The 11987-nt window shown below is 44.6% G+C and overlaps 1 protein-coding gene across 1 annotated transcript; it reads left to right on the top strand.

The window, feature by feature from the left end:
- Positions 1 to 1302: 1302 nt before the first annotated feature.
- On the top strand, positions 1303 to 1968 carry LOC130744982 (stress-response A/B barrel domain-containing protein DABB1-like). Its single transcript, XM_057597137.1, has one exon. It carries the CDS (start codon positions 1303 to 1305, stop codon positions 1966 to 1968), a length of 666 nt encoding a protein of 221 aa, XP_057453120.1.
- The last annotated feature ends 10019 nt before the right edge of the window (positions 1969 to 11987 follow it).

Below are 11987 nucleotides of genomic sequence, written 5' to 3'. Positions count from 1 at the left end.
ACTAAAATCAAACACATTTATATATATATATATATATATATATATATTGTTGGATTATATTAATAAATTTTTTAAGCAAGAAATTTCAGCTCGCTTAAAGTCTATTTTGGCTAGCTTAAAAAGCTAATTTAAAGTTTTTTTTTTACCGCAAAGTGTTTGTTAAATAAGCTTATTTTATAGTATTTTATAGTTTTTTTTTTTAATAAGCTATTTAACTTGAGGTAGCTTTTAGCTTAAAGCTAATTCAATTTATTCTTATTCTTCCTGGATTCTAGATTGTTGCTCTTGCAATGCTTGGTGGTAGAGCTTCGTTGTTGCTGACCTAAGAATGCAATGATGTTGACCTCGAGCGTAGGGGAGTACCTACAGAAGACACTCCGACACCCAAATAATTGAATGAGCAAAGATAGAATCCGTGAGTCTTAGAAGAACTAAAAAAATGTTAAGAATGAATAACATATTACATAAATGAACGAAAAAACATGTATTTATAGACTCAATGTGCATGTTCGAAGTCTCTACAAGTGCGTGGAAAGTCCTTTGAGTGGAGCTTTCGGACGCACAATTGGCTTGATGACGTCGTGCTAAAGTAGTTTTTGGCCCTGTGTAAGGCCGCTCAGACACTTTGCCACTTAAGCCAAGTTGGTCTGTTCCAAAATTAGGTCGTGTTGGCCGCCCTTATGGTGTCTGCCTAAGAGCAAACTCTGGTGGGCCAACCAGAACGTCGTCGGGTCTTATGGCTTAAGAAGTTTCTTAACATAAGAGTCTCCAACTCGAAGAATGACACAACAAGAATCTGCACATCCTGACTATCAGAATTGGCTATAAGCAATACAATCAGCTAGGAAGTTACACTTAGGGGGATCCTCCTCAAAAACACCTAATAATCCTTGGCCAGCAACTCCCTACTCTCAACAATGCTCGGGAGAACAAACTCACTGCTGAGAGCATCCATAGCGTCCAATGGTTAGTTTCACAAATCAAATTCTTGAACCCATTCAAGAATTCTAATTTTGACCACTTAGCTTTTTTTTTTGTTGAAGCACACTTAGCATTATAAATATGAAACTAATTCTTTTATAATGAGATCACAATCACATTTAAAAAGATAGAATAAAAAATTATAAAACTGATTATTAATAATGAAAAAAAAAATATGCATGTCTCAGATCAATTAAAAAATGATTTAAAAAAGAAACAAATCAATTAAAAATTGAATATCTTTGTCACATACATAAATCCATACGAATGAATGAATGAATGTGTGTTTCGTTTTCTGGTAAACAGAGTCCAAGTCCAAGGATGTCAATAATCGAGCATGTGGTGGTTTTCAGGGTGAAACACGACGCTGCACCATCGGAGGTCGATTCCATGGTGGAGCGAGTCAATTCCTTGGTCTCCCTGGAAGAATCCCTTCACCTTTCAATGGGGCCAATCACTCGGATTCGATCCTCCCCCACCTCCTCCTTCGATTTCACCCACATCCTCCACATCCGATCCAACTCCAAGGAAGACCTCAACACCTACGCGGTGCACCCCACCCACGTGGCAGTCGTCAAGGCCAACTCGCCCAACGTCGCCGACACCATGGCGCTTGACTGGGTCGCCGTTGAGGGTGGTGCTTTGGTTCTGCCGCCGGGCTCCGCAGTGAGAGTCACCTTCTTCAAGCTGAAGGAGGGTCTGGGAGATCAGGTCAGAGATGATGTCATGCGGGTTATAAAGGGAATTCAAGGTGAGTTGAAATTGAAACAGAGTACTATTCAGTTCACTAGCGGCGAAAACTTTTCTCCTGGTAGAGCCAAAGGGTTCTCGTTTGCTTCACTTGCTGTTTTTCCTAGTTTAGCTGAATTGGAGGTAGCAGATTCTGATGGGGAAGTAGGGAAATATCATGAGAATGATAAGATTAAGGAGCATCTGGATTGTGTATTGGTCCTTGATTTTGTGGTACCATCACCCAAAGTAGAGTAGCCAGCAACTGAATGAGGTTATGAAACATTTGTATGCATGTAATCTGTTATCTGTTTCTGATGGAAAACTTGTGCAGTTATTAGCTTAATAAGTGTATATATATGAAATACACAGCTCTGATTGACAATTTTATAGTTGGTTTCAAATTGGGGTTTTGAACTTTTGATTGTTTTCCTTCGTTCTATTTGCTGTATATATATTCTTATGTAGAGAAGCCATCTCCAACCGTCGCATGAGATGTGGCTTTCTAACACCACACTTTAAGATCATGTCTGGTGATCAGTTGAGAGCATCCTAACCTCTCCTCTCCTCTTAAGGGCACATGCTGCCCCAAGGCCTACAACAATTTATAGGTAGCCCCATTAAATATAAGGACCAAGTATTATAACTTGAGCCTAATATCACTAAGTAGCGAACATTGCCTCACCCAGTAGCAACTTGGTTGTCCCCTGATGGCTAACATAGTCTCAACCTAATCTAACTCTACACTGTGTTGCCTATATTAGTCCAGATTTCATTCATACATCATTAAAATTAAAATGGAATTGAGAAAAAAAAAAGAGAAAAAATATGATATCATATATGATTGAAAATGAACGTAGAAGGGTGCTTTGAGTTCAAATCTGAACTTTGAGGAGCCTATAGTCTAAGAGTTAAATGTTTGTTGGACATGTGAGACATGGAACGAAGTTTTGTTCATGAGATGTGGCTTTCTAACACCACACTTTAATAAGCCATCTCCAACCATCTTCAACGCGTTCATGGTCTCCTTCGTTTGTGGAGTCGGTCCATTTAAGCCGTTGACGTGAGATATGGTCTCTACCATGCTCGTCACGGTTGAGAAGAAGTTCAATGTACCTTGAGGAGTCGGGCCATTTGAGCTGTTGACGTGAGATCTAGTCTCTACCATGCTCGTCACGGTTGAGAAGAAGTTCAATGTACCTTGAGGACTCGGGAAAAGTTTTACCGAGGCCCCACGGTGGGCGCCAATGTTCCGATAAGGGTTTCCAAAGGGATCAGAAACATAAAAGACTAAGAAAAATGTATGGAGTGTTATTTCAATGTAGAGAATATGAGTTACATAGAGGGGCGGAGGTCTCCCTTTTATAACAGGTTGACCTCCAAACCCTAACTGACACATTTATTACATGGTTGACCTGTGTACCAATCATGTCCGTTAATGGAGCGTAATCATTACAGTGTCGATTGACTTGCGGAACAATCCCGTCCATCAGAGAAGCACTTTATCACATGGTCGGCTGACTTGATGCCAGGCTGTGTTGGTCAGCAGAGGTCTTGACCCTTGACTGTGCGCGTGATCAGCGGTTGACTTGCTTTCTCATTGATGGTTGTATGTCTTCGTAGTGGAGTGGGCCTTCACTTCAGTCTTCTAGCACGTAAGGCCTAGACTTCATCTGTCTCGATCAGCGCCAAGAGGTTAGCCTGGCCTTCCGATAGGGACCTAACTATCCAGTCCAAAGTCTCTAACGGTACACAGCCCCCCAAGGCTTGTGGCTAAATGCTTTAGGCGCAAAGCCTTGAGAGAGCTTGTGTGTGCCACAGTCAGCCATCCCGTAATATCTTCCATCGCGTCCTCTTGCAATTTGGACTTTTTGTGTTCATCTCTGGTTTCTGCTTCAACGGTCAGCTTCCTCCCTACATGGTCAGCCATCTCTCTCCTAGTGCATATGCTTCAACGGTCAGCTACCTTCCTTTCACGGCCAGTCTTCTCTCTCCTGGTTCATGTGCTTCAACGGTCGGCTACCTTCATTTCACAGTCAGGCTTCACCGGTCGATTTCCTCTTTCCACGGTCGACCTTGTCTCTCCTAATTCATGTGCTTCATCTCTTCCTTCCTTAGTTGGTATTCTCTCTCCTCTTTTTCCTCTTTTTCCCTTTCCTTTTGCTCTGTTGGGAGCCATCACTTATTTGACTGCTTGTGTTGGCTGGACACCCTATTTTGATTGGATGCTTTGTTGGGTGTCTGTTTGTAATGAAACTAACTTCGTATGTTTCTCGTTTCCCCATCCTCACCGTTTTCATGCTTATAATTTGTCTTCATTTATTTATTTGGAGCTTTTAATTAAGCAAGTGTTGAGATCTCAGCTTGTGCCTTCGAGTTGGCAACAGCGTGGTGGGCTTGGTTACCCAACCTAGTGTGCGCGACATGCTTAGTTGAGTAGTCGGGTGATGTGATTTCGGCAGAGAAGTGACACACTTGATCGAGTAACCAAGTGATGTGACCTCGACGCCAAACATGGAGTTGGCGGAGAAGCGACGCACTTGGTCGAGTAACCAAGTGGTGTGACCTCGACGCCAAACATCGAGTTGGCGGAGAAGCGACACACTTGGTCGAGTAACCAAGCGGTAGAACCTCGACACCAAACATGGAGTTGGTGGAGAAACGACGCACTTGGTCGAGTAACCAAGTGGTGTGACCTCGACGCCAAACATGGAGTTGGCGGAGAAACGACGCACTTGGTCGAGTAACCAAGTGGTGTGCTTTTAGAGAAGTAGAACACACACATATTTACGGTTTTTGGGCCTCATGAAAAACTCTTCCCCTACGGAAGAGAAAAGATTACTCTATACTTTTATTCAACAAGAAACAAACGTCAAATATAGAAAAACTGAAACAACAAAAACTTAGGGCGTTTTAAAGCATAGAGCACTAGATGTAGTAGAACTTCAGGTTGTTGGCATTCCAAGAGCGGGATATAGCACAACCTAACTGCGCAGGTTAGCATGGTTGTCAGAGTCATGACTGGAGCTCCAATGAAACTCGCACCACGGGTAGGGCTTGTCTGCATTTCTCTAGGAATTAGTACGAAAGGGAAATTTGAACGAATTCGGCTGCGAACGAGTTACCTCCTTCCGGGTTTGCCCGCGAGGAACTTTCAAGGGAGTGAACTCTTAGTCCTTCTGTCTTGTCCAGACATTGCTCCTCACGCTTTTGGTGTTGTGTCGGCCCGGACTAGTTTGGTCTTGACCCTGATTGCCTTGTCGAAGGTTCCCTCGATTGGTAAGGGGATATGTCCGTTTGGGTTGGTTGGTCTGATGATGCGGTCTTTCCTCCTTATCCGGATCTACTTTCAAGCGGTTGCTCTCTTCTTGTATGATAAACGGTGCTGCCCTTCTACGAATTTCATCCAACGACTGCGCATGATAAATGGACAGGTCCTCGTTGAAAGGACCCGCTGACAAACCATTTTCAAATGCCTCGGTACATACTGCTAGATCTTTGTTTCTAGCCTGCATGAAGACGTTAGTGAACCTAAACAAGTAATTTTTCAACGTTTCACCTGACTTTTGACGGATGTTGAAAAGGCTGGCTGAGGTGATCTGGTCGGCCTGCTTGGCAGAGAACTGTGATAGGAAACGTTAGGAAAAGTCACTGAACGTGACTACAGATCTGGGTGGAAGGCTGGAGAACCATGTCAGGGCCCTCTTCTTTAGGGTTCCCGGAAATAGCTTGCACTTCAGTTGTCAGGGTTGCACCGTTTATCAATATCTATGTATTGAAAACAACGAGGTGCTCCTTAAGGTCTGTTGTACCATTGTAGGAGTCAAGAACCAAGGTCCTTAAGCTTTCCGGAATCTCGACGACGGTTATGGCATCCGAGAAGGACTGAAGCTCTGGTGCCAACTGGGTAAGATCCACATCCCTCCTGTGATTCCTTGTGGGATCCCATACCTGAGCTTGTAGGGTTTGGTTTTGTTGACGAAGCTCGTCCACCCCTGCAAGTCATGCCTACATGTTCTGGTTCTGTTGTCGGAGCTCTTCCATTCCAGCCATCTGGGCTTGCATCGCCTAGTGCTACTGCTGCATCTGGGAAATCAACGCGTTCATGGTCTCCTTCGTTTGTGGAGTCGGGCAATTTGAGCCGTTGACATGAGATATGGTCTCTACCATGCTCGTCACGGTTGAGAAGAAGTTCAATGTACCTTGAGGAGTCGGGCCATTTGAGCTGTTGACGTGAGATCTAGTCTCTACCATGCTCGTCACGGTTGAGAAGAAGTTCATTGTACCTTGAGGACTCGGGAAAAGTTTTACTGAGGCCCCCACCGTTCCGATAAGGGTTTCCAAAGGGATCAGAAGCATAAAAGACTAAGAAAAATGTATGGAGTGTTATTTCAATGTAGAGAATATGAGTTACATAGAGGGGCGGAGGTCTCTCTTTTATAACAGGTCGACCTCCAAACCCTAACTGAAACATTTATTACATGGTTGACCTGTGTGTACCAATCATATCCGTTAATGGAGCGTAATCATTACAGTGTCGGTTGACTTGCGGACCAATCCCGTCCAGCAGGGAAGCACTTTATCACATGGTCGGCTGACTTGATGTCAGCCTGTGTTGGTCAGCAGAGGTCTTGACCCTTGACTGTGCGCGTGATCAGCGGTGGACTTGCTTTCTCATTGACGGTTGGATGTCTTCGTAGTGGAGTGTGCCTTCACTTCAGATTTCTAGCACGTAAGGCCCAGACTTCATTTGTCCCGATCAGCGCCAAGAGGGCAGCCTGGCCTTCCGGTAGGGACCTAATCATCCAGTCCAAAGTCTCTAACGGTACACCTATATTAGTCCAAGTTTCATTTACACTTCATTAAAATTGAAATGGAATTGAGAAAATAAAAATAGAAAGAAAAAAGAAAAAAAACATGAGATATGATTCGTGATATATATCATATAGAAAATGAACGTGGAAGTGAAGTGTAACATAAAATAAAGGTGAACGAATCATAGCTCTTAAGTCTAGACCATTACACTCTCAATATGCTCCTATTTTCATTCATGAGATAATGTCATGATTCCCCGTTAGATTCTCCTAGTGAGGGGAGTACCGGAGAATCTAATATTAGTGAAACTATATCTTTACTTAGAATGCTTAAAAAGTCTGAGAAATATAATTATGATTAAGATAATGTAATGTTAATTACAAAGACATGGTATTTTAATGACATACTTTATTTACAATCATATAAATTATATTATTAATTATTACTGCGTCAGAGCGGAAAGTCCATTTTTGAATCTTGGAGTTAGAGGGTTCGATATCTAATGGGGAACTGTTTTTCTATTAACTATAGTTAAGTAATTTTTCTACGTTATTTCAACCAACCTAAGCTGTGCTAATGTAGGAATTTCAAAATTTGCTTCCTCCGTTTCTCTTTAAATATTTCAATTCTTCTACGTTAGTTTTTGCCTTTGGCGATTATTAATTGGTTTCTCTCTTTTTGGTTGTGGACTGGGCGGGGCATACACAATGCTCATGCCCGCCCAAGAGTGAAGACAACCACGGCTGTGGACTGGGCGGGGCATACACAATGCTCATGCCCGCCCAAGAGTGAAGACAACCACGGCGGGAATCATCGACACAGCTAATATCTTTGCCTTCCCTTAGGGGGACCCACGAGCCAGCTGGAAGATTCTCCTTGATTTGTCTTATATGTATAGGAATTTGGGCCCTGGTTGTCAGGCCCAAATATAGGAAAGGTCCATATCATGACCACCCCCTCTATAAAAGGGGAGGTCATCCACTTGTACAAAACCAACTTTTTCAGCATTAATGAGAATATTCCTTTTATGGTAGTTTTGCTATTTTAGTGCTCTGCTAGGGTTTACTTTTTGTCTTTCTCTTACGTAAGCTTGCCCTAGTACAGAACATTGGCGTCGTCTGTGGCTCTGACTTAGCTCTTCCGGTGACAGAAGGAGGAATTGCGAGCCATGGAGACTCGTTCATGCGGCGTGGGTCGACGCGATCATCGCCGGCGCGGTGGTGGTCGACACGGCGGTCGCGGCGGCGGACGAAACAACAACCGTCCCGTACTGGACGAGCAAGAGCAGGAAGCTTCCTCGGAGGGGGTCCACTCAGTGGCGCCGTCGCCAGCGTCATTGGTGAATGCAGCTCCGGGAAGACCTTCAGATCTGATCGCTAAATCAGATCCAGGTGTTCGGCGGCATTCAACGCCGCCTGAATATGTGAACTTGGAAGATCTTAAAACCACTGCTCCACGGAGAGCGCAAGAGGCAGTGACAGGTATCACGCCTGCGGCTTTGCAACAAATGTTAGATACCTTACAGAAGGTGCAGTCCCAAAACGAGCAGTTGCAAGCCCAAGTTGAGTATCTCACTCAGCGGCAGGATTTTAAGCAAGAACAACGCCTGGAGGCGGAGGATGTAGTTGAATTTCAACCTTTTGTTCCAGCCATCACTAGGGTGGACATTCCAAAGCACCTGCAAACCATGGCATTAGACGCCTTTTCGGGCGAATCTGATCCTATGGAGCACCTTAGATATTTCAATACCAAAATGGTGATCGGCGGGGCGACGGATGCGGTAAAATGTCGATTATTGCCTTCCACGTTCAAAGGCATGGCGATGCAGTGGTTCATTCGACAACCGCCCTTCTCCATTGATAATTTCACTGATCTGTCCACTAAGTTTCTGACTCAATTTTCCGCCAATAAAACCACAAAAGCAACAATGTTTGATCTTATCAGCATACATCAGCAACCAGGCGAGAAATTAAAAACCTACATGGCACGCTTCAGCAAGATGGCGGTGCAGTTGGAGGAGGAAAATCCAGATGTCTGTTTGGCGTCATTCAAAAATGGCCTTCGGGCGGGAGATTTGAATAGAGACTTAACAAGGCGACCGGCGAAGGATATGATGGATCTTCGCGCTCGTGTTCAAGAGTTCATATTGATCGAGCAAGATGATCAGAAGAAACAAGAAAGAGAGGAAGGACGCAAGCAGTCTCAATCTAGCGGTGTTTCACAGGACAAATCCAAGGCGGGGAAGGAAACCAGGGTAGCGCAAACCCCCCGTGTACCAAGACCGGGACCATACCAAAACTCTAAACCTGGCTTTCAAAATACATGGCACAGAAATTCACAAGGTCCCACTGCTGCCACAGCTGGTCAGCCTGGTGCTTCGCCAACGCCAGTCCCACTTACTAAGTTGAATGCACCCTTAAGTACCATTTTAAGGGCAGTTGGGCAGACCAACGTTGTGCAGTACCCACCACCCCCACGGCGGCCGCCAGCTAACGTGGACACCAATAGGTGGTGCGAGTACCACAAGGCGTTGGGGCATACGACAGATAATTGTTGGAATTTAAGGCGGGAAATTGATCGTTTGATTAAAGCTGGCCATTTGGCGAACTTTGTTAAAGACACAGCAACGCCGGAGGTAGCTAAGATCACTCAGGAGGACAAAGGTAAAGGTAAAGAGATAGTTGAAGAGTTGGGCGATCCTGTTGGGGAATGCTCATCTATTGCAGGAGGATTTGGCGGGGGTGCAATTTCAAGTAGGGCTAGAAAACGCTACGTGGCGACAGTACATTCAGTACAGGAGTCGAACGAAGGCGAGTGTTGGGTGAATCATTCCCCTATTATATTTACCCCTCAGGATTTCGCGCATGTGATTCCCCATGACAACGATCCAATTGTGGTAACAATTAGGGTTAACAATTATGTGACAAAGAAAGTATTCTTAGACCAGGGATCTTCGGCGGATATCATCTATGGAGACGCCTTCGATCGCCTGGGACTAAAGGAATCAGATTTGAAACCATACAAGGGAACCTTGGTGGGATTCACAGGGGACCGTGTCAGTGTGCGGGGATACGTGGAAATTCCGACCGCCTTTGGAGAATGAGAGTTCGTCAAGAAATTTCAAGTAAAGTACTTAGTATTGGCGTGTAGAGCCAATTACAATGTACTCTTGGGGCGAGACACCCTCAACAAGGTCTGCGCGGTCATCTCAACTGCTCATTTAACTGTTAAATATCCCGCCTGCAACGGGAAGGTCGGGATATTGCGTGTAGACCAGAATGCAGCAAGGGAATGCTATTTAAGAAGCGTGGCGCTCTATGGGCGAAAGGCCGCCAGGGAGAGCCATCGAATTACAGAAATCTTCCCACAAGAAGGATTTAGCTTGGACCCAAGGGACGAGGCTGATGATTTTCGCCCACAACCTCTGGAAGAAACCAAGCAGGTGCAAGTCAAGGACAAGTTTCTAAAGATTGGCAGTGGTTTGACAACAGAACAAGAGGACAGACTAATCACCCTTCTGGGTGATAATCTAGATCTCTTCGCATGGACCATCAATGATGTACCAGGGATTGACCCCAAGGTGATCACTCACAAACTAGCCATACGACCAGGGGCGACCCCAGTCATCCAACCAAGGCGAAGAATGAGTGAAGAAAAGCACAAGGCTGTACAATTAGAGACTGAAAAATTAATCAAGGCCCGCTTCATCCGTGAGGTACAGTACCCAACGTGGCTCGCCAATGTTGTGATGGTCAAGAAGGCCAATGGGAAATGGCGAATGTGCACGGACTACACAAGCTTGAACAAAGTGTGTCCCAAAGATTCGTACCCACTTCCCAATGTTGATAAGCTTGTGGATGGAGCTTCAGGGAATGAACTTTTAAGTCTCATGGACGCTTATTCGGGCTATAATCAGATTATGATGCATCCCTCGGATGAGGAAAGTACAGCATTTATGACCAATCAGGCGAACTATTGTTACAAGACAATGCCTTTTGGTTTGAAGAATGCAGGAGCTACGTACCAACGGCTCATGGACAAAATTTTTTCAAAACAAGTAGGCAGGAATATGGAGGTGTATGTGGACGACATGATTGTAAAGTCCGCCAGGGCTAGTGATCATGGTGGCGACCTCAAAGAAGCGTTTGATCAGTTAAGAACATATCAAATGAAGTTGAATCCTGAGAAGTGTTCTTTTGGGATCCAGGGAGGAAAGTTCTTGGGATTTATGTTAACATCAAGAGGAATAGAAGTGAACCCTGATAAGGGAAGGGCGATCTTGGAGATGAAAAGCCCAACAAGTGTAAAGGAGGTTCAGCGTTTGACAGGGCGAATGGCCGCCTTGTCACGTTTCTTGCCAATGGCGGGTGACAAAGCGGCCCCGTTCTTCACATGTTTAAAAAAGAATTCAAAGTTTCAGTGGACAGAGGAATGCGAACAAGCTTTTACCAAATTGAAAGAAACATTGGCCACATTACCGGTACTCTCCAAGCCAACACCAGGCGTTCCATTAGTGCTCTATTTAGCGGTTACTGACAAGGCAGTAAGTACGGTGTTGCTTCAGGAAGAAGGAAAAAAGCAGAAAGTTATATATTTCGTGAGCCATACTTTACAGGGGGCAGAGTTGCGGTACCAAAAAATTGAAAAGGCGGCTTTGGCGATTCTGAAAACTGCAAGGCGCCTCAGGCCTTACTTCCAAAGTTTCCAAGTCAAAGTCAAAACTGATGTTCCCTTAAGGCAAGTACTTCAGAAGCCTGATTTATCAGGGCGATTGGTTAGCTGGTCAGTTGAGTTATCAGAATATGACATACAATATGAGCCAAGGGGCCAAGTCACTGTCCAAAGTTTAATTGACTTCGTGGCGGAATTAACACCCACTGAAGGTGAGAAGACTCAAGGAGAATGGGTCCTGTCTGTGGATGGGTCCTCTAATAACACTGGAAGTGGGGCGGGAATAACAATTGAAAGTCCAGATAAAATGATCATTGAACAGTCTCTCAAGTTCGAGTTCAAGGCGAGCAATAATCAATCTGAGTATGAGGCTCTGATTGCCGGCTTAAGGTTGGCCATTGAGTTGGGAGTCCAGAAGTTATTTATCAAAGGAGATTCGCAGTTAGTGGTTAAACAAGTGAAAGGCGAGTACCAGGTGAAGGATCCGCAACTGTCCAAATATTTGGAAGTGGTGCGCAGATTGATGATGGAGGTCAAAGAAATCAAAATAGAACATGTCCCGAGGGGACAAAATGAGAGGGCTGATGTGTTGGCGAAGTTGGCAAGCACAGGGAGATTGGGCAACTACCAAACAGTCATTCAAGAAACCCTGCCTCGCCCGAGCATTGATTTGGTAGAAATAAAGTTGAAAGCTGTAAAATCAGTCAGTGAGGGCGAGCTACCTTGGATGGAATCGATTAAGACCTTCTTAGAGAACCCACCAAAGGAGGATGATTTGAACACGAGAACAA

This window comes from Lotus japonicus, chromosome 3, assembly GCF_012489685.1.
Source record: "Lotus japonicus ecotype B-129 chromosome 3, LjGifu_v1.2".
In the NCBI taxonomy this organism is placed as follows: domain Eukaryota; kingdom Viridiplantae; phylum Streptophyta; class Magnoliopsida; order Fabales; family Fabaceae; genus Lotus; species Lotus japonicus.
This window is presented reverse-complemented; position numbering and strand designations above follow the sequence as displayed.